The 23,439-nt window shown below is 28.4% G+C and overlaps 3 protein-coding genes across 4 annotated transcripts; 1 reads left to right on the top strand and 2 right to left on the bottom strand.

The window, feature by feature from the left end:
- Window positions 1-6,274: 6,274 nt before the first annotated feature.
- On the bottom strand, window positions 6,275-11,579 carry LOC100645742 (GRIP and coiled-coil domain-containing protein 1). The gene is made up of 10 exons (XM_020867645.2): window positions 11,272-11,579; window positions 10,623-10,825; window positions 10,427-10,539; window positions 10,175-10,339; window positions 9,935-10,080; window positions 9,619-9,853; window positions 9,227-9,536; window positions 8,853-9,154; window positions 8,299-8,756; window positions 6,275-8,219 (listed from the first exon to the last, which is right to left on the bottom strand). The coding sequence occupies exons 2-10, from the start codon at window positions 10,675-10,677 to the stop codon at window positions 8,054-8,056; spliced, it is 1,950 nt and encodes a 649-aa protein (XP_020723304.2). The 5' UTR covers window positions 10,678-10,825; window positions 11,272-11,579; the 3' UTR covers window positions 6,275-8,053.
- A 281-nt stretch (window positions 11,580-11,860) lies between these two features.
- Window positions 11,861-13,178, bottom strand: LOC110119143 (D-aminoacyl-tRNA deacylase 1). Its single transcript, XM_012315884.3, has 4 exons — window positions 12,996-13,178; window positions 12,527-12,617; window positions 12,204-12,439; window positions 11,861-12,048 (listed from the first exon to the last, which is right to left on the bottom strand). The coding sequence occupies exons 1-4, from the start codon at window positions 13,036-13,038 to the stop codon at window positions 11,933-11,935; spliced, it is 486 nt and encodes a 161-aa protein (XP_012171274.1). The 5' UTR covers window positions 13,039-13,178; the 3' UTR covers window positions 11,861-11,932.
- A 17-nt stretch (window positions 13,179-13,195) lies between these two features.
- On the top strand, window positions 13,196-23,126 carry LOC100651984 (centrosomal protein of 152 kDa). 2 transcript variants are annotated; one of them, XM_048414309.1, is made up of 13 exons: window positions 13,196-13,639; window positions 13,783-14,653; window positions 14,722-14,810; window positions 14,902-15,102; window positions 15,395-15,430; window positions 15,639-15,878; window positions 16,002-16,174; window positions 16,266-16,727; window positions 16,824-17,146; window positions 17,248-17,351; window positions 17,420-18,733; window positions 18,827-19,019; window positions 22,953-23,126. In XM_048414309.1, exons 1-13 carry the CDS (start codon window positions 13,523-13,525, stop codon window positions 23,012-23,014), a joined length of 4,185 nt encoding a protein of 1,394 aa, XP_048270266.1. In that variant the 5' UTR covers window positions 13,196-13,522; the 3' UTR covers window positions 23,015-23,126. The 2 variants fall into 2 exon arrangements, with proteins under 2 accessions (XP_048270266.1, XP_048270267.1); XM_048414310.1 differs by lacking the exon at window positions 15,395-15,430.
- Window positions 23,127-23,439: the final 313 nt, after the last annotated feature.

Genomic DNA, 23,439 nt, shown 5'->3' with positions numbered 1-23,439 from the left:
GACATAGTGAAATATTTGACAATTTGCAAGTGCAAACATATACACGATACATATGTGTATATATATATATATATATATATATATATATATATATATATATATATATATATATGCATATATACATATATATAAAACACATTATAGGAACAATTGGCTGAGGCATTAAAATCTGTCCGAATCTGCGTATTGCCGTTTGCAAATAGCAGACATATAAAATTCTAAAAATATTCTTCTTAGTACTTTCGATACGGCCGTATGTTTAAAAATTAATTTTCAACTCTAATCGGCGAAATACAGGAACTAAGCTATCTTCTTAAAAATATCTTAACGAAAAAATAACATTATCAGCACCATATTATAAATTATACATTATGATAATCGAGATATAAATATTGCATTTTCAAAATCATAAAATCGCACGAATGAAATTCTGTAACATATTTAATACATGTATAATTATATGTGTAATTGATTTTCTCTCTGAATTGATCTCTCTCTCTCTCTCTCTCTCTCTCTCTCTCTTTTCGTTTCTTAGTTTTAAATTTAAAATATTCCCACATTTTTCGAATATGCAGAAAATATTGATAAATAGATATTTTTCTGCTACAATAGATCAAATTATATCTTTTATCAATTTTTAAGTAATTATCAATTTATATCTTTTATCGCCTAATTACTCTCGAAAATTGTATAAAAGTGGAAAATGAAAATACATAAATGATTGTTAAAAATGAAAATAGCAATTCTATAAGTTTCAAGAATGCATTCAAATTGATTTATGATTGAAATTATGAAAGAAATGTTAAATAATTCTAAGTAACAAACAAATAACAAATTTTAAATAACTTATATTACATCAACTACAGGGAACAGTTGCTTTATGCATATTTATGCATATTTATACATATGGTGTTTTAAATATTAATTATACTTAAAGTTGATCAATTCCTATATTTAACAATACTAAGTAGTATTTGAAAATTGCAAGAATCGACAACGAATACTATTATCAATTTACCGTTTGTATCTATTTCATTAATTTACAGAAGAATAAAGAAAGTAAAATGCGCTTGTTATGTAAAGAGTGTGTAAAAAGCAAGTGTGAAAGCCATTATAGTGGGATTCCACATATTTGGATCGGTGGAGATTTCTAAAAAAAAGTTCGTGCAAGATTCACGTTGAGCTTGAAATTCAAAGTCAAATTTTGTTATTCCATCATATTCTACTCATCACGAGGATCAAACGTCTTAACAATCAACGAGCATCAATATGTATATATGTATATATATAAAACTGATTTTATTTATAATATATTTACGTTTCATAGTCAAATACATGATAAATGGCATCTACCGTCGCACGCAGATATTTTTCTTTCTTTCTTCCTTTTCGAATCTGCATAATAGTCGTGCTAACTTTCATATGGCCATCACTTTAACACGTTGTTTAAACAGCCTCGGACTCGCATTTCTGCATTTCGGCCAAGTTTCTCCCTAAGATTGCGCGTTGATTCTAAACGATATTCAATTCGATAGTTTAATTCATTGTTCAATGGATATAATCCGTTCACCTGAACTGAAATGATCCACTGAATTGATCCAATCGTAAGAAATCACAACGACCTGGAACTTCTGAATCGCACTGATCTTTCATTATCCTTAGCCGATTGTCGATCTGTTGTTTCACGTGCTAAAGAATGATCGACAGTGGCTTCGTCAATAGCGCGCTATGTAAATTCTGCCTGATCGCAAGATACAAATATATTATGAGTAATATCAGTTTTATATAAAATCTACCGAAGATCGTGGTACAGAGTATCGCGCGTAAAGTTACAATTTTTTATACAAGGCTTCGTTTTCGAGAAAATCAGCTATGAAGCTGCATATACTTCATTCTCGTTGCTTTTCAACTGCACACGATGAAATTTCATAGTTGGTTTTTCTCGAAAACGTAGCCTTGTATCAACAATCACCATTCTACATTTTCGACTTACCTTTGCACGGTGAATCTCCGCCTCTCTGTTTCTACCACGATTTTCGGTACACGATGTATATACATACACGCGCACATATATGGAATTAATAATAAAATTTTAATAATCTTCTCCAAGAGAACAACCGAGTACGACTCGTGGTTCCTTTGAGGGGTTTGATCCTCGTGACGAGTAGAATACGATGGAATAGAAAAATATTAATCCTGAACTTCAACGTTAAGTTCAATTCTGTAGGAATTTTTTTTTTCGAATCTCCACCGTTTCAAAAGTGTGGAATGCCTCTATGATATTTTCCAAACTTACCTTTTGTACATCCTATACAAATTGTTTCAAAACGTAAATTTAAATCGAACAAAATTCCACAATATTTTATGTTTCATATTTCTAATTAATTTTTATACAAGAAACTTTTTCTTTCGATTCTCAATAGGATCGTGTATACTAAAAGATATACATAAAATTCGTGAATTGTAAATATATGAAAAAAGTGTATGCAAACGATCTGGACGCGATTGGCAGATTTTAACTCCGATGCCCTTATACGAGAACCACGTACGTGTTGGACCAAATTTGCCAGTATGGCCACATTTTGTGTTACAAATATGTTACATTTCTTGAAGAACGATATGGACGATATGAGACGTTAGTATAAGAAGAAAGTAAGACAGAATTGGCAGTGTAACATTTGCGACGGACATGTATTTACGTGGCGGCGAGCTTTTGAAAAGATATACACACGTCTTTGACGAGAATATCCTTTAAAAAGATACGTATGTATATTGTATATACGCGTATTTAACACTAAGGGAATAACGAATCAGCACGAACAACAGTTGGTTGCCATTCCTTTTTCTTCTTTTGATCATTTAACGAATTATGGTATCCATAATAGTTTCGAAAGAATTACGTGAATAAACGATATCATTTTTCTAGAAATATGAATAGCTCATTGACAACAGCGTTGAATATTTAACAAACGAAATTTCCTATTTTCACTTCACTAAAAAATTTTCCAACTTGTCTATAATCTGTATAATGTCCTGTTTACAAGAATAAAGGAAATTGAAATCGGGTATAGTACGCAACAACTAATAGCTACCGTGAAACTTCAGAAAGCGCAGTCGGTTGTATCGTCTCGTTAACGAATTGGTTAATGTTATTAATTTCACAAACGAGTATAATTATTTGCAAATTCTTCACTTTTTAAAGAGGAACGCTTCCCATGTTTCGTTTAAAATGATAGTTTGTTCTTAAGAAGAATAGTAAAACACGGACAAATTTTCTTTTTTTTTTTTTTTCTTTTTTTTTCTTTTTTAACATGGTCGTTTCGTGGAAACTGTTTATTCATTTTTTTCCAAGATGATCTAACATGAATATCCCTTATGAAAAGGTAATAAAGGGATCCATGATTTTCAACACGATTCATTTTCAGCGCAAGAGAAGATATAAAGATATTTTTAAATCTAGGAATATTTATTACTTATGCGTAACATATTGTGCAATGTTACATCGTTCTAAGGTGTACAAAAAATGTCATTTATATATTTATGGCATTCATGCTTCTTCGAAGAATTCGTAAGTTCACTTTGGCGATGATATTTCCAAGTATATATAGCTGTATTTAAAGCAACCGAGACTGAATCTCATTTTGTTCAGCGATACAAACCGAATTACGAATCGACGATAAAACGTTCACTGTCTGCGGTATCCTCTATTAACCGTACAAGAACAATACGAATAAACATAAACACTGGCTTTTTATACACGTAAAGTGTTTTGTATTGCTTTCCGTACGTACATCTCAGAAAACTTGAAGAAAAGTCGACTAGCATCGCAAACAATTATATTAACACACCCCGTAAATAATGTAATTTTCTGCCAATATATTTGGTCAATCAATAATATACTCTCCTTTATTTCTATTATATATTTGTTGGCGTAGTAGATATCTTTCTATTTGAACTTTTCTATCCTCTTTTCATAAAATTCTTAACCACGTAAAGACAACTTCCATCGCTTTATACTTAACTGTCAGAAAAATCGCATTATTTATGGGATGACCAACCTACAATGTCAAAGTGTAAAATATTTTTATCAGACATGAAAGTTTACTGTATTTGTTTTAAAAACGAAAAGTGAACGCAAATGGCAAAAAAAAAAAAAAAGAAAAAGAGCAACGTCGATGTACAGTCTGACATTGTATTGCCGAAAAATTATATATCGTGCTTAAATGAAAAAGATTTGTTTCCTTGCACGTAATCTAACAATGCCGCAGCAGCATTGATAGACTGTATTCTTACTCTCTTGCTTTTAAAGGCTTTGCATAAAAACGCGTTAACGACTAAGATTATGGTAGGGTTAAACATCGATAGAGAACATTTGATTTCTTACAGGATAGTACCGTCAAAAAGAGAGAAAAAGGAAAAGAAAAAAGGAAGAAGAAAGGAAGAAAAAGGGGAGAAGAAAAAGTGACTCATGCGTCAGATTTAGATTTAGATTTATTATTAACTTTAATACAAGTTGTAAGATAATGTGTACCAATGCTATAATATTTATATTGTCACTATAAATATTATATAATAGGTATGATATTATTGTTGTATAAAAGAAAAAGAGATTAAAAAAGATGAAGGGAGAAAGAAAGAAAAGACACTTGCAGCTAATACAGGAAATAATCTGTCTAATACATTAGGATGAAATCCTTCATTAACACGAAAAAAGTTAAGAATTGGCTTTTTCCTTCTTCGAGTAAATTTGAACATTATAACGCGAAAGATATTTTTCGATCAAAGAAGACAGATACTGTTCCAACGTTTACACGGAAATATACACTTTTCTCGGGGAAATGTTATTTAAGGGCCTCTGTACATTACTATTGCTAACATCATCATATATGTAAAGAAAGAGTAAGCATATAAGAAAAAAAAAAAAAAAGAAAGAAGAATCTTAGCAGGTTACCGATTACAAATTTTCAGAAAGCAGATAAATAAGATAAATAATTATTCGCAAGAAATATTCTTCACGAAATATATATATTAAAGAATCATATATATTATATACCGATGTCTAATTAATAATTAAAACTATCGAACAAGTGTTATTAAATAAAATGTTGTAATCTGTGTTGACAATCGCCGACATTCTGAGCCTGAAATACAACCATTGAACAGGTGTACATCGTCATGCCTTGAAGATACTTAAATAAAATGTTTTAGTCATGCATCGCGAGATGATAAAAATAAAGAAAGGGAGGAAAGCGGTAAAAGTTGTGTATAAAAATTGTCAGACTGAAGTCCTGTGCAAAAACCGCTCATTCTCGGCAAGTAGACAGCCCGTGATTTGCATAAGTTTATGCGATCACAATGTCGAAGAATGTCATGAGAACGACGTTTAGCGAGAATTATTGTAAAATTGCAAACCGAATAATGGATATGATGCGGTGATCGTTTGATAATCGTTTGCCTGTATTTTATTAGTAACTCGAGATTGAAAGTTCGACAATGTTTAAACGATTGTAAACGAAGCGTGGATTTTTAATCTGTATATAGATGATATGATTTTTGCTCCGAGGACGTGTTATTACCGGTGAGAAGAAATGGATATATAAACTGAATTATACGTTGTTAGAGAATTATGTGGGAGAAATATTTAGCAGCTTTCAGATGTACAGATCTTCGATAAAAATGCGTACAATCACAAGTATATTAAAACTTATCAAAGACACTATCGATAAGTTGTGTTTAGTTCTTTTTTCAACGACAGATTAAACGCTAAATATATACATATATGCCAAACGTGTCGTCACGATTTAGTCATTCGTTTTGTATATAATGCACGTAACATAAATCTGGAGTATAAATAAATACGACGGAATATATACGTGATGCGTATTGAATTTTCTGTTACTAATTTCACAGGATAATTACACATCTAAAAGTAACAATAAAAGAATGTAAACGTCGCATTTAAAATTATTTCTTCGACAACGTAAGTTTGAGCATATAATGGCAATGTTATTAATCAATATACTGAAATGTACATCATACCTTGTACACATAAGTAAGTACTTGCATATGTCGACAAAATGTTCCGTTTTTCCCCCTAAGTTGTTCACATTTGCTACATAATATATATATATATATATATATATATATATATATATATATATATATATATATATATATATATATATATATTATGTAGTAAATATATATTATATATATATTAAATATATATTATATAATATATATATGTAAGATTTTAAGTAATATAAATGGATCGTAAATTTTATATTTTATTTCTTCCTGCATATACTTACAAAAAGTATGCATGAGAGTGCATACAATTGTATGACAATTTTATTTCAAATCGCTTTCCGTTTCAATATTAATGTTTTTTTACCGTCACCCTTACTATTAAAGAAACAATAGTGTCCTTTTGAAATAATAATATACGTTTGCTTAAAGTACAAGTTATAATTTATTTACATATCTCGATAAGAAATCTAAACATCTTTAAAGTATAAGAGTCCTACAACCCTTCTTCTAGTTGTATCATTTTATATATTTTTCAAATATCTTAAATTCATAGAACTAACGCGAGGAATGTCTTGCAATGATTTCACATCGTTTCTTATAATGCATAGATGATTTAACATGGATCTCAGAAGATAATTATATATGTACATATACATACATATACATATATATATATATATATATATATATATATATATATATATATATAATTGATAATCATTGGATAGGGTAATTATTTACAAAGGGGTATTACGATGCCCATTACGATTTCGATGACTTTGAGATATGTTGTCAAAATCATTATTCTGAACAACTTTACTTTATACATATTACCGTCGCTTAACCTTAGTTTCCGATATATTCAAAAAAAGCTTAAACTAATTTTAATTTTTACTTCACTCTGATGTAAGCGACCGCATCTTTATATAACTCCCCCTAAACTTAACTCGCTGATGATAATCATCCTTAATGTAAACAGAAAAGACAAATCGATGGGTCGTAACTTGGTGAAGACTAATATCCTCGCGTTGGCATGACTTAATTTTTATTTCGTTCAATTTTGTAAGTATATCGTAAATTCAACTATTGTTTATGTATATGTACTACCAAACGTGCTTTTCTGCATAACTCTAGAACTAAGAGCATGCGTGATTATCATTAGGTTGCATGTATATATATATAGGTACATACACATATTATATATATTATTAGTTATTACATATATATATATATATATATATATATATATATATAAAACAAAAGTAAGAAAATTCTTAACCAATAGGTTTATTGTCATTGTTCATATCAAAATAAATAATTTACTTTATTTTTACGTTGAATTTATCATGCTTGTTTTATTTAACAATTATCGAAAAAAGAATGAAACTTCGAAATTTGCAACTTAAGCATTCATCATTTTGCCAATCTTCGACATAAATTATTTATTTCAGTACGTACGTTAAAGATAGGCCTATTGATTAAGAATCTTCTTTACTTTTTTGTTTTAGTCTATCGAAAGTTACAATCACCTACGTCAGTGAGATACGATCTCTAAATGCTCATTTATTGTGGGTAGGATAAAACCAAAAGGCAATTAATTAAAACTGTATACAAAATGATTATTTATGAGGAAGAAGTAACAAAGTAAACTACGAAAAAAAGTTGCAACGTTGGACTACATCTTCAACTTAAAGAATTCATAGGATAATACCCTCTTAAAAGTACATAGTGATAAAAATACTTTTGCGTATATCACCGAAACTGAGGCCGAGCGACGGTAACATGTATAGGGAAAAGCTATTCAGGATTATGTCCCCGATAACATATTTCAAGGTCACCGAAATCGGTTGGAAATGCCCTTTCTTAAATAATTACAGATAATAGATTTAACTTTTACTTATGAACACATTATTAGTATAATATACTCAAATATCATTTGAGATAGCACCGAAAATATAACAAAATAAATAAATTTTATGATTAGATCAGCTACTAATCTTTTTATACATTTCCATAATATAAATTAATGTTTTACCTTATTTAATTCTTCCGCAGTAAAACGCAATACTGTAGAAATAGCGTTTAGCATATGACGTTTACTAGAAACATCGCTTGTAGTTAAATAATTTATAAAAACATTTTTCAAATATTCAAGATTTGCACCTTCCCTAGACTTGCAAGCTTCGAGCCTAAAAATCGAATAATATAATCAAATGTAAACGTATCTTTCTTCCAATTTTTTAATACATGCATCACTTTGAAATTTACCTCGCAATCTGAGCTTGCAAAGTTTTTATATTTTCTTTCTGTTTCTCCTTTATATATATGACTTCTCTTTGTTTTTCCCGTAATGTTGCTTCTAACTCTAAAACTTTTTTTCTAGATGCTGATACTTGCACCTCTTTTCTTGCCAACTCTTGACTGTAATGCAATATTGGAGGACTGTCATTTGTTAATAATCCTGTTACTAAATCGGTAATAGGCTCTGTTCCATTTTCACATTTTGATGCATTTAGCTTCCTTTCTTCGGTATTTTCCTTTTTGGGTAATAATGCGTGAAAAGATGTTTTTAAAGTTAAAATTTCTTTATCCTTTTCTTCGATGAGAGCCATCGATCGTTCTCGTTGACGTAATAATTGTTGCTCTAACGTAGATATTTTATTACGAAATTCATTGTCCTTTTGTAATAACAAATGTCTCAATTTTCCATGTTCTTCTTGAGATGACTGTAAAAATAACCAATTATTGTTTATACCACAGTTATTTTAAATATAGTTGATTTAATTTGTCACCGAGTGATCAAAGAAAAGAAAAAAATTTGCCTTTTCCTGATGCTCCAATTTTAACTTCAATTCCCTTTCCTTATTCACAATTTCGTTATTTAAAACACGTATTCGTTCTTCTAGATTATTATTATGTGCTTTTAAAATATGTAATTGCGTTTTGCTATTTTTATCATAAGATGATGCAATATTTTGACTCTGAATATTATACGATATGTTTCCAACATTACTATACTTCATTTGCTGTTTATAATCTTCGAATTCTTGTAACAAAGTTTCATACTTTTCTTTATAATCAATAACTTGTTGTTTATCATATAAATCTAAGCTATGTAATAATGCTGAAAACCAAATTTGCTAATAATTATACAATGTATTATTCATATAAGAGAAAAGTATTTTAATTAACTAACATTTAACATGTGCTGATTCGCTTTTTTTATTATCTAAATCTAACAATTTGGTATACAGGTTTTTTATTCTAGAAATGATCTCTTCAGGTTCGTTATTTAATGTAATATACTCATGTTCAGAGTCTTGTAAATTAATTAGTTGGTCTTTCAGTTTCTGTATGGCTTGTTGATCTTGCTGTCTGAGCCTATCATATCCTCCAACAATTTCTGAAAGTTCAGCTAGTCTTGCTTCTAGACCAGCTACTCTTGCTTCATGAGTCATTGCTAATGCTCTAGCTTGCTGTTCTGCAGCAGCAGCTCTTTTTTGTTCCTGCAAAGTTAATTAGCCATTCTCATGCCTACAGTAGACAAAACAATCTCATACAAATAGATATATATTTTTTTTAAATTACTTCATGTATTGCATTTAAATGTTGTTTCTTCATTAGAGCCATTTCAGATTGGAGTGATAGTAGAATCGGGGGTGTTTCTTTAGCTGCTTCTTCTGCTTGTTTAAGCTTATTTCTAGCTATTTCTAATTCAGCTTCAAGTATTTTACATTGTGTCTTATGTGCAAACTGACTTTTTACTTGTGCTTCAAGTTGTTCTTTGTTTCGTCGTTCTTCATGTAATAATTTTTGCAGTTCTCTAAAAAAGAAAGAAAAATTTTAACAAAATTTCACATAAAACTACAAATTCTACGTATATTTTTCATATCTTACTACATACTTTATCATTTTTGCATGATCAGCTTGCTCTCTTTCCCTCTCGTGACGTTCCATAATTAATTTACATTTCACATGCTCGATTTCAGAGTAATTCGTAGTTTGCACTTTGTTTAATTTTTCTTTCAAATCCTTGATTATTTTTTCACACTAAATATTTTATATTTAACAAAAAGAATATAAATGAATATATATTGATATGAATATAAATATGTATACATATACACATATAGTGTAAACTCACTTCGTCTCGTTCGTTCCTCAATTGCTTCTTATCCTGTTGAAAACTTGCTTCCATTTTAGATTTTTCTGCCGAAAGAGTAGCTAAAGAATTCATCAACGTATCTAGCCGATTTTTTAATTTTCCTACTGTTTCTGTATACGCGATATCCGTTTGAACTTCGCGCGACTGAAAAATGAATACATACATTTATTTAAAAATAGTCGCTATACGATTATTGGTAGCAATCATATTAGAACTTTTATATTATTATACTTGTCGCGAATGAATTAATTCATCATTTCCAGTATTTGTAGTATCAGATTTTTGAGACTGCACATTCTTTGTATTTCCCACCTCTTTTGTTTGCGAAGAAACGTCAGATTTATCTAAAATATAATTATCTATTATTATTGAATCGCTAATAATATTTTAAAGAATTCATAATTTAATAATGATATTAGATATGTACCTTTCTCATTTTCTACAATTATTGACTTTTTATCCATTTTTTCCTCGTTCTCCATTGTGTCTCAATAAGAGATTAATAAATTAATAATTAAATATTTCAGTTCAAACGAGTATAGTAAACAAAGTTAATATTCCGAATCTTTTAAACGATCTTTTATTCTGGATGATACATACGTTTACACCTTTATACGATAACATTTAACGCTGAAATAAAAACGGTTGTTATAGGTTTATTATAAAATAAAAACCTATAGTAATTTTTATATATGTAGATATAAAAATATAAGTAATTTTTATGTATGAGTTAATGTATTATCTACAATAATAAATATTTTCAATATAATAAAAACTCTGGAAAAAAGATTGTAATTACATATTTGATGCCACGTTCAAAACATTTAAATGTGACATAAAAATTAAAAATGTTAATGTAATGCAAAATGATACCCGTATAAAAATTCCGTATATGATAATACACATGTACATCCATTTATTTCTAATTTCTCATATTTGTACATACTGACTGAATTACATACTACATAAAGCTATTATCTTAATTACATAGAAATGTGCGTAAGTTTATATTATAATACAATATTTGAAAATCACTTTCTTTATCTTAACATAAGGTACCTCGCTTTGTCACTTACCCTGATGATATCAAAATCTTTTCTAGACATACTATTTGTTTTTCTTACAACGATGTATCCGACTATTTTTAACGTCAAGCGTTTTCAAAATCGTCAAATCGAAGAAACGATCTTCTAACAATATATGAAATCCTATATGACGAATAACATTTATGATACATATTATAAACAATATTTGTAACAGTATTTCGCTTAAAGACAAATTATCTGTACATCTCTTCAGCTGATTCTATCTATATTATATTTGTTAATATGACGACAATGTGCATTATATAAATTTGTAAAGATTTTACCTATCAAAATTATATAAAAACTCAAATAATTAAAGTAAACAAATATATATATATATATTTGCAATGTGTACATCAGACAACATTTTTAAAAGAATTACTAGTATTGTATTTATATCACCATATTAAAAATTACATTTATAAAATTATATAGAAATTAATTGGGTTCAAATTATATCACTCAAGAACAATGTTTATTAAATATAGAAGGGGACTGAATTTATCATAGAAACTGTTAAACGATAGAGAAACATATCTATATATAAATAGAGGGAAAAAATTAGAAAAATATATAAAGCTATGTATTTAATAACATTTATTGTATGTTTAATTAATATTCATATATTTTCATTTTGATTTTCCATCAATATTCATTGTGTATCATTACATTGGTTTGATTCGTTAAGTTTAAGTGGAGATTCTATTTCTAATGTTACAGGTCCACTGTTTTTTATATTAACTTCCATCATTGCTCCAAATTTACCATCTGTAGAAAGTATTTAACAGAATGAATATATTACTTTTCTGAACAAACATCTAATAACGATTTGATAGAGGTTCATTTTATTTTCATTCTATTCAAATGCAATAAACAACATATTTTCATATGAAGTTAATAGCTTATGGTTATTGATTATTTACCTTTAATTAATTCTGGTTTATAATTTTTACCAAGTTCAATAAGAAAATTATTATAAAATGATTCAGCTGCTTGGGCAGGCATGGCTTTATGAAAATCTAATCTATTTCCTTTCAGGGTATGGTACAATGTAAACTGACTAATACATAATATTTCATATTCTTTATCCATAACATTTTTACTCCATTTTTTATTATTATCATCATCAAACATTTTAATATTCAATATTCTTTTTACTCTAAGAAAAATAAGATTTTATTTTATATTTTACATTGAGCTAGATTATTTTGTTCAAAATATGTATTATAATAATATTATATATTACATATATTTCATGTCTTCTATTGTGTCATCTCTTTTTATACCAATTAAAATGCAGAGACCATTTCCAATGCTATTAATAATTTCATCATTAACTGAAAAATTATTTTATGATAGTATCAATAGAGAATAAATTGAGTATATATAATGATAATAGCAAAAAACGTTTTATACATTCTAATGAAATTAAATTGAAATAAATGCCAATGCATCACTTTATGACTTTATATTCTATAGAAAATTATACTGTTCAATACATCTTACATGTATTATTATGTACATATGTATCTCATGAATTAGAAAGGAGAAACTGTGTTCTGACCATGTTTTATTCAATTTAATACAATATATAATACATATATAATTTTTATTTTATAGTCATATGGTAACATTTAACATTTCTTTTTGATTTTTGTTTCTTAAAAGACAACAAGTTAGTTATTACAACAAAACATATATAACCTAATCATTACCTGAAACACTAGCTTTTGTCACACGTTGTATTACTGCTTTCATGTTCAAAGTTGAGACTAACGTTATTTTTTACACCGTTGAAATTATTGTTATTAGTACTAATATACATATATCCACGTAAATCCTTTACAGTTAAATATTTCTTGAAGGAAATACGCTACTATCATCGCTAGTAATGCTCTATGAATGAACCAATAGAAAAGCAGAGATAATCAGAAAGCTTACTTCCGCATATAGACTTCCTGTAATGCATTTTGACTTTTCAAAGATTGTTTACAAGCAAATTGCAGAGCGTATAATCATTCCAAAAATTTAATAATCTCGGAGTTGTTTGTCGTGGACTTATTGAGATTAGTAAAAATGAGCTTATTAAGACTTTGTAATGTATTGTTAAACCTGGGATTATAGTTCAAACTAATTTTCTGTGACCCACTTGTTGCGTTTAGGTTATGGTGTTATAAACAAAAATATGTTGGCTATAAATGTTTGGTTTTTATGATAAATTCGTGTATGCCAGACGATAGGAATGGAGGGTCCAGGTCTGAGCTTATTTTTAGGTTCAGAAAATATCCAACTAAATACAAATATACAAGACTTAGAAGAAGATGAAGAACAAGAAGATGCTAAGCAACGTAATAAAGAGGTACATCTTCCTTTACTTTATTCCTTCCTTTATTTTAACTTTCCAATTTTATTGCTTGATTTGCAGTTTAATTGAAAAGTTCCATCCAAAATGGTTTATTCTTCAATGATTGTAATTTTAATAGATAACGTTTAATGTTTTAGATCAAGGATCTCTTGGACAATGCATTTGATGATTTAGATGATGAATCTGACACTAGTTCTATTAATGACAGCCATTATCAAGACAGTACTAAAGGATCAGAAGTTACTAATACTATGTTAAATTCTCCTCAAAGAATTATATCATCCAAAGATCAAACTGTATCTCAATTACAGAAAGAATTTGGTATTTATGATCATGTCAAAAATTCAAATAACTATGATAGTACTATAATAAATCATAGGTCGGAGATAGAAATCGCTCCTTCAATTTCCAATATACAAAGAGACTTTGATGTATATGATCAAACTGATACTCCATATTCTAAAAATAATAAGGATAATGATATGCATAATATTATTGCTGAAACACCTTATGAACTAACAAGATTACCAAACTCTGGATTTCCTAAAGATTTAAGAACACAAGTTGAGGAAGATTATACATTTAATGAAAATTATTCGTATAATTATCATACACCAGCTAATCATTACGATGCTCAAGGTAAAAATTATTCAAATAATGGTTATATCGATGGATATGACAATAATGTACAATGTAAGCAAATTCATGAGTTTGGAGGTGGTGACAATGTTACATCTGATCATATAAATCATTGTTACAAAACAAGTCCAAATGGCAGACCAACAGATGATGGTGTAGCTTATAAAATGGCCGAGTATGATAGTAAGGAACAATTAGAAGTTTTATATACAGTGCGAATGAAAGAAGTTAAGCGATTAACAGAAGAATTGCAACAAGTTCGGTTGGAAAAAGAAGAAGAGAAGAATCAGCTTAGTAGGAAAATAACACTTTTACAGGCTGATATTGAAAGATCAAACATATCTAGAAATCAAACGCAACATGCTTTGGGTAAGATTTAATAAAACATGTTCATAAAATATTATCTAGATAAAGGATTATAAAAGTGTTTCTTGCAGTTGATGCAAAAGCTGAGATTGCTGATCTTCATAATCAAATAACATCAATGAACGAGAAAAATGCAGTTTTAGAGAAAACTAATCAAAATGTAAGACTTCCCTGTACTATTTACAATGGTTTTATCATTCCAATAGCATTAGATGCATTAATTACCTAATTATAAAAATTACAAAATTTAGATGACAGAAGAATTAAATGTCGCAAGAGATTCTGTAATAGAATTACAACAAAAAATAACTGTATTAGAAAGAGTACAAGCATTACAAGCAAATGATAAAACACATGAAAAATTTTTGAAACAAGCGCAAGAGAAACATGCTGTTGAAATGAAGAATATGCAAATTCAAATAGATGTTCTTACTGACAAACTTAATGCAAAGGTATTTCTAGTATTACATTATGTATTACATTTTGCTCATATTTATTTATAACTTAATGTATATTGATAGATAATTAGATTTTAGTGTATATCTTTTTATTATAAATTATTATAATAAAGACACGCTAAAATATTGTTATTTGTTAATATTCATTAAGTTACAAATATAATAATAATAACGATTATGGTGGTGGTGGTGATGGTGATGATGGTGATGGCGATGATGATGATGATGATAATGATGATGGTGATGATGATGATGATAATAATAATAAAAAATATTTGTGTCATAGCTGTTCAATATGGATTCCAACAATCATTGTATTTGGGCAAGTTGTTGATATTGTATTTTTTGAGAATTATAATGCTCTTGTAAAGAACATATTGCATAATTATATAAGTTTCTTGGTTTTCATATATGTACTTATTTTCTTTGCATGAGAGTACTATTAAAAAGTCATATTTATACCAGAAGAATTATATTTTAACTCATTAAATTATCGTAATTTCATGTTTGATTTTCTTGAATTTTAATAGGAAGCATCTTATGTCGCTTTGGAAAATAAATTAGCTGATGTAAGAAGGGCAAATGAAACATTGATGGTAGAGAAAGGAGATACAATGAATCGTTTAGCACAAGCATTAGAAGAAAGTCAGACGCAGTGTCGAAATCTTATGGCTACAAATAACGCTCAGCAAGTAATGCAGCTTCAAGCACAAATTAAAGTTTTAACACAAGAAAGAGAAGAAATGCAAAAAATGATTCAAGAATTACAGGTACTTAAAGTATTAATTTACATTTAAGGAACAGCTTCAATCCGCTATATATCCTAAAATACGTTTAAAAAATATGCAAGATTTATATTAAAAATAATAATGTATTTATATATATATATATAGAATAAATTAGAGATAGCAAAAAATGATGCTGCACAGTATGATTCATTGTTAGCTACAACATTAGAAGAAGAATCTGATTCTATTAGACAAATGAAATTAGGTGATTTTCATAATAAATCAAAATCAAAACCCTATGATGATATCACAAGTAAATTAAGGGGAGAATTGCAAAGGTAATTCATTTTAATTAAAAGTAATTTTATGTTGCATGAAATTATTATGTGGTAGAATATTAATTTTATTGTTATCTTGTTATCTTTGTAGATGTTTAGCTGGACAAGCTGTCAAAAGGAAAGAAATAACTCGATTAGAAAATACTTTATCACAAAAAGAAAAAGAAATTGATAAAGCTTTAACTGCAGCAGATACATGTCGACAAGAAGCATCTCGATACGCTAAACGTGTTAATGAATTAGAACAAGAATTGAAATCTGTACTTACGAATGAAGCTTTGAAAGCAAATGCTCAAATACAGAAGTTGTCCAATCATCTCAGTGATGTAAAAAAACAATGCGAATCATTGAGAGAAGAAAAAACAAAATTAGAACAGAAATTAAAAGAAACATTAGCAGTTAATGAAGAAACACTTATAAAATTACATCAAGAAAACATAAATCAGCAAGAAAAAGACACCATTGATGAGTACAATAAAGAATATTTAGAAATACATGCTAAAGCTGTAGAACGAGTTAGACAAGAAGCACGAGTTGAAGTAGTGCAATTATCGTAAGTATCAACATTGTTTCAGTTATTCTAAATATATCTTTTGCTTGTTAATATCATAACGTTTAAAATGGATGAGATAAATGTTTTAACTTACAGTGTGCAATTGGAACAAACGCAAAAAGAGTTGGATCGTGTTAAAGAATTGTATATAGATATCTGTAGTACAAAAGAACAATTAATAAGTGAACACAAATCTGAAATCAAAATGTTAAGAGAAAAATATACTAGCTTAGAAGAACGTGAAATAGATATAGAAAAATACCAACATGATTTAAGGGCACAAGTAAAGATAGCAGAAAAATTAACGGAAGAGTGCGACATGTACAGAAATAAAGTAATTGAATTAGAAAAAGATCTAAATTGTGAAAGGAAGAAGAAAGATGAATACACAAACAAAATTCATCAAGAAATTGAAAAAGGTAATATTGATATCGTTTAAAACAATAAAATTTGGATGTCTTTTATTCTTCCATATATTTAAAAATTTTACTAAGACCTATCATAAATTTAATATTTACAGCTAAAGAAGAAGCTTTAAATGAATTACGCAATGCCCACCCTAACCAAGAAATAAGTGTTCACTTGCCAGATCATTGTTCCGAACATTTAGAAAAAATAAATCAGGTATATATATCTTGTTTATTATTGTTTGTCTGCTATATATAAATTCATCAAACTTAATACATTTATAGTTGGAAGAAGATTGTAAACGTTTAGAAGATAAACTACATGCTGCAGTTAAAGAACATAAAAAAGTATTGGAATATCAATCTGCCTTAGATGATGCTAAATTAAAGACAGCACAGATGGAAATATCTCAAGAATCTTGGAAAAAGAAATATGAAAATGCAATTAGTGAAAGGAATAATCTTATTACTAAAATTTCTAAACTTGATTCTGAATTATCAAGTATCAAACGAAATTCAAAGATTGAAGACTCTGATGATGTAAAATTAAAAGTATCTCAGTATCAAATAGAAAATGAAGATTTAAAAAATAAATGTGACAGTTTAATTAGTGAAACAAGCATTTATAAAGATAAAATCGCGCAGTTAGAAGTAGAATTATCAGAAACGAAAAATCTAATTGGAAATTTCGAGGGCAGGTTAAAAAAAAATAGTGAAATATCATCAAATTCAAAATGTGTATTGGAAAAAGAACTTTCTCACTACAAAGATTTGGCGACACAATTAAGTATTAAGATAAATCATCTGAAGGCTGGAAGAAAAAGTAATCATGTTATGGAGCAAAGAATCAAACAACTAGAAACAGATTTACAAGGAAAGGAAGAGGAATTAGAAAGATTAAAAGACTTTGACAAAATAAAAATGGAAAGAGATCAATTTGTTTTAAAGTTAAAAAATCAAGCTAAACAATTTGAACAATATGTTAAGCATCAAAAGCAAGTATTTCCTGAATTAAATTTATCACCAGGTAGTTCAAGTGATGGCACAGATTTTCTAAAAATAAGGGAAGTTATGGTAAAAGAGTTACGCGAAGAGATGGAACAGAAGGTACATGAAGAACTTAAACGTATAGAGGAACATGATCGAAAAAAAAGGAATGAGTTAGAAGAAACATATAAAGCAGTTTTAATACAGTTTTCAAAATTAAAAAATATATGTCACGAAAAGACGCAGGAAGTAGAAAATTTAAAAGTGGCGAAGGAACGATTTAGTCAAATGATTGAAACTTGTTATAAGGAATTGGTAGCAAAACAGTTGGAAATCGAAAAGTTGCAAGAAGAATTAAAACAAAAAGAAAGTGATGTGGATGAAGAGAGAAATCTAATGGCTAAAGTTATGACTAAATGGGTTAGAGAAATTTGGGAAGTAAAAGATAAAGAAGTTGAAATGAATGAAAAATTACAGCAGTTACAGGAAAGTGAAGAAAATTTGAAAACAGAGATAAAAACGTTAAAAGAAAGAGAAAAAGAAATGAAAAGTAATATCGATACGTTAAAAATGAAATATCAGTCGGCAAAAAAGATTGCGAACAACTACAAGGTAATTTTGTAATAGAAAAGTAAATCATATCTATTTTACCCATTTTATTAATTTTCTTCTATCTTACGAATTTAATATTTAAAAATTTTTCAGGAGTATGCAGTGAATCAAGAGAAATTTTCATTAAGTGAAGGTAAACGTATAGAGGAAGGATACAAAAAAGCCATGAATCAACTACAACAAAAGCTTGATGCAATAGTTAGTACTCAAGAAGAAAAACTTAAAGAAATTGAATGTCAGTATACTGAAAGAATAGAACAAATGCGACTTACACAGAAGTACAAAAGTAAATGTTGAAGTATATATTAATATTTAGTTTAAAAAAATATATATATATATATTATATATTATATTTAATATATATATATATATATTAATATTTTAGTATGCAATATAGTTTAAAGGAAAAAAGTAGTTAGAAGAGGCTAGATATTTTTTAATTTAAAGCACTTTATTGTACAACACTCTATTAGGAGATTTTTGTGTTAGGGACCAATCACTTAAAAGTGGCAGATGTATATTGATAGAATTAGCAATACTTATTTACTGTACCTTATTTTAAGGAATAGTAACATAATTACAAACAGTAATGTCATCTAAACGATAATACTAAAGTACAATTTCCAGTTAATTAATAGAGAATACTAATTATAATTACTGAAATTTACTACTAAAATTTATATATTAATCGTCGGAGAATGTGAATTTGTAAAAAGTGAAGAGAATCATTTTTACATTCATTAATATTATTTCGTAATTTTATAAATTGTCTATATTTAAACCATAAACAAGTAAGTCCTCCTCTCTGTATAAATGAGACGCTCAGTCACATGTTCTTATTAAACATATGACATAATATCATAATGCAAGACTGGAATATATAGATCTTTTTCCTTAGTAAAATAAACATAAATTCATTGTAATTGAAAATATCAAAGTATACCTTTGAGTATTAAACAATTGTTTACGATTTATATGTATATCCTAAAAGGGATTAAAGATATTAATATTAAGATTGTACAAAATAGACAATGAATGACATTATTCACGTTAAATTCTAAATTAAAAATTCACGTTATAAATAAAAATTTTACGTTTATGTTTGATGTGCAAAGTCGAATTATTAAATGTAACCGATATGTTGTACATTGAAATTGAATATTCATCTGGCATTTAGGACATTGCCTCAAAGTTGATATTATTTAATTTTTGAGCACATACGTATAAAATGTTTTGTACAAACTAATACGTGTAAACATTTCTGTAAATGAATCACGAAGCCATAATTTTTTTCTAATCTTATAATTTATAAAATAAGATCAATTTAATGCGTGTAACATACTCTTAATTATCAAACCACAGACTGTTGTGATTAGTTTCCTTTATAAAATTTTTATACAGATTTTAAAAGTAATTATTAATAAGCGTTTTTTAATTCTTAAAAAAGAAAAATATATATTTCAGAAATTTTTATCACATCTTAAGTATGGTTTATGATATTTGTGCATTATATGCCGTACATTATAAACTATTAATTTTACCGGTGTCATTACTATCATGCTTTGATAATGATGATTCTCGATAATATAATTATTAAATCATCACTAAATAGAGAGTATTATTAATATTAGTTGTATTTTTGTATGTAGAATGAATTAATTTATTTTTTGTAATAAAGATTTTATGTCGATGTCTATTAATTATTCAATTTAAATTAAATGAAATCCTAAATATAATTATATTAACATAACTTATTACTAATAAGAATAGAGACCAGGATAATAAGAGCCATGAAGTTTGAAAACAAAACAGGGAGAGGTAACAGTTTAATGGAATAATGTTTGAAGGAGAAAAGGATAAAATCGGATGTTACATTAAATAGTAAGGAAGGAAGAGAATTATGTGGAAGATTGGATGGAGTCAGAAAGAAATGGAGCAGATGAGGAACGTAGAAAGGAAAATGGAGAAAAAGATTATAAGGGAAAGAGATAAGGAAGTGCACAGTTAAAAAGAGTACAACAGAATAAATAGAACAAGATATAACAGATGGTATAAGTTTACCACTTGTTTCTGTCTACTTAAGCTAAGTACTTAGAAAAAGAAGGATAAAGGGTGAGCTAATTGTTGGTCACAAGAACTGTTGGTTGAGGTGTGGGAATGTTGAAGTGAGCAACAGATTTTGGGAAAATAAAGAAAGAAGGAGGTACATTTTATATGAGAGAGACTTGGAGATCCTAAAGCACTGATCGAAAGACTATACAGGGATGTGAGGATTGGGGAAGGGGGCAGAACATGCAATATAGAAAAATTATTAAATGGAGAAGGGAAAAGAATCTCTGTGAACTGATTAAGAAAACTGGATAGGACAATAAAGAGGAAGGGAAGGACAAGAGAAGTGCTTAATCTGTAGTTTGTAGATCATAATAATATATTTTAAGATAGTTTAGATTAGCAGATCAAATAAGTAGGCTTAGGCAAAAGTTTAGATATAAGTAAAAAGATGTTTGATGCTCTCCCTGATGTTAGCAACAAGAATAGACATTAGGTTCCAAAATAACATCCAAAGGATAGGGGTATGTGCGGATACAAACTAGGAGTGTAAGGCCAGGAAGGTATGATATGGGATTGAAGGCTGTGTAATTTTATATGTTTTGTAAATCAAATCCCATTCTATGTCCCCTAGGAGTGAGAATTATATAATAAATAAAAAAATATAATTTATCATTATACTATAAATTTATACATATAGTGATTATAAATTTTTCTCAGTAAATATTTACAAACATAACTTAACTCTTATTTTTTCATTATGATTAACAAATAAAAAAATATGAAAATTAATTATATATACTTTCATATATATTTGTTACATGTTTATATATACAAACTGATACAAATGAAACAATATGAAATGAAATCTATATTATAGTCTTTTACATTAGCTACCAAAATTTCCAAATAAATTACAATCCTTAGTTTAACAATACCCGATGAGGAAATGTTAATTAATGTTATTGTAAAAAGTATATCAAGCGTCGCACTTGAAATTTTTTTTTGAAATATAAAGAATAAAATAGAAAGTCTCTCTCTCTCTCTCTCTCTCTCTCTCTTTCTATGGAAATTGTTTTAAAAGAAATTATTCAAATCATAAATTGTCTTTCGTTGATTTGGAGAAGTTTAATATCTTACAGCAGTAATTACCAGAAATTTATTCCTACTATTATTTATTATGCCTAGTAGTCCTTCCTTTTTGGGTTGGGACGGATTTTCGAATATTTACATCTTATACAGGATGTTCGGCTACAGGTGTAAAAAAATTTAAGAGATGATCCTTCATGCTAAAATTCTTGAAGACAATTCAAAATCGGCCGAAATATCCCTATGCGTGAATAAACCTAACAAACCTCTTTACTAAATTCACCCCACAGATCAAATAATGATCAGCTACCGTAAAGAGCTATGTGTCATTATTCCTTTCGCTCGTTTACCTGGTAGATATATCACGGCCAATATTTGTGGCCGCGATATATTATATTATAGGCTTCATCTATGGCCAAGATATAGATAGAAGATTGAGCGCTATCGTATGAAATTTCTGAATTGGTAATTTTGTGAAGCTTAATTTCAATTTCATTTCCAGAGCGTTTATATATATACCGATACTTTTTTCTGTACCTATAAAAAGATTATTTAGCCATGTGTCGATGATAAATTTTATTAAAGAACGAATATCTCTAATTTTATGTATTAAATAATATGACACGAAATTATAACGGTAGACAAAAATATAAACACATTTTAGAAATTTTGTAATAACTTAAACCAATTTAACGAAACATTTAATGAAAGCCTTTAAAAATCATTTCAAATGCAATTACAAAAAGTTTCAAAGAGTGTAAACTTATAATGTAAAAGATATTCAGGGTATTTAGACAGATAATTAAGCATTCAAATTAAGCCATGTAGGCATCTTCAACAGAAAGCAGCACAGCAGACTCTTTATACCTACCTGGAGTTATAAGTTTTATGGTACTTTTTAGCATTTTAATATGGTAATTTTTAAAGGCTTAAATTTTTAAAGCCTTTTGTAAGGCTTCTATGCTTATTTGATGATTTCTATTTAGAATAATACTGCAAATCAGCCTGTAAACTTTTATTTATCTGTTGGAAAACACCGTGCATGAGCAAATTTCAGTAATAATTATGTTTGTTTATTTAGGGGATCGACCAATTCGTGGCGTCGATTATCAAATCGTAACGGGAATTTATGACCCTCGTTGACGCCTTCCTTCATGATCGTATAACGTAAATCACGTTAGAGACCAGGACACACACACACCGCGGGCAGGATGGTGTCACGATCGGCATACTTCGAACCCGATGGACCGATGATGGAGACACATGGCGGCCTTGGCGACAATGTATATTGGCAGAGTACCTGAGGATTCATTTATGGCCTAACGGTCCTTCCATAAAATGTTCCAGAAGCGTAGCAACGGTCACGTACGCCTACAGGGTAGTGGGGATAATGAGAGAACAGATGACCGAAAGTAAAAAGATTGTAGGACCTCACTCTCGTACGGTCACGGCTAGAGCTCGGAAGTGTCTTATAAGTGTATAAACGAAGTAAAAATAAAGTTTTCTTCTTCCTTATAAAATTTCTCTTTATTTTACGTGACATTTTGGCGATCCTGCCAGGATCCATC

This window comes from Bombus terrestris, chromosome 2, assembly GCF_910591885.1.
Source record: "Bombus terrestris chromosome 2, iyBomTerr1.2, whole genome shotgun sequence".
Taxonomy (NCBI): Eukaryota; Metazoa; Arthropoda; class Insecta; order Hymenoptera; family Apidae; genus Bombus; species Bombus terrestris.
The sequence above is the reverse complement of the archived record's forward strand: the minus strand, read 5'-3'. Positions and strand labels throughout refer to the sequence as shown.

Bases quoted from the DNA above. Each gene is read 5' to 3' on its own strand.
- LOC100645742 (XM_020867645.2), bottom strand. From the start codon at position 10,677: ATGGAGAACGAGGAAAAAATGGATAAAAAGTCAATAATTGTAGAAAAT. The intron at 10,540-10,622 runs GTACATATCTAA...ATTATATTTTAG, and splicing joins AATTGTAGAAAATGAGAAAG to ATAAATCTGACGTTTCTTCG. The intron at 8,220-8,298 runs GTAAATTTCAAA...TTCGATTTTTAG, and splicing joins TTGCAAGCTCAGATTGCGAG to GCTCGAAGCTTGCAAGTCTA.
- LOC110119143 (XM_012315884.3), bottom strand. From the start codon at position 13,038: ATGAAAGCAGTAATACAACGTGTGACAAAAGCTAGTGTTTCAG. The intron at 12,618-12,995 runs GTAATGATTAGG...ATAATTTTTCAG, and splicing joins GACAAAAGCTAGTGTTTCAG to TTAATGATGAAATTATTAAT. The intron at 12,440-12,526 runs GTAATATATAAT...TATTTTTCTTAG, and splicing joins ATAGAAGACATGAAATATAT to AGTAAAAAGAATATTGAATA.
- LOC100651984 (XM_048414309.1), top strand. From the start codon at position 13,523: ATGGAGGGTCCAGGTCTGAGCTTATTTTTAGGTTCAGAAAATATCCAA. The intron at 15,879-16,001 runs GTACTTAAAGTA...ATATATATATAG, and splicing joins AAATGATTCAAGAATTACAG to AATAAATTAGAGATAGCAAA. The intron at 16,175-16,265 runs GTAATTCATTTT...TTATCTTTGTAG, and splicing joins TTAAGGGGAGAATTGCAAAG to ATGTTTAGCTGGACAAGCTG.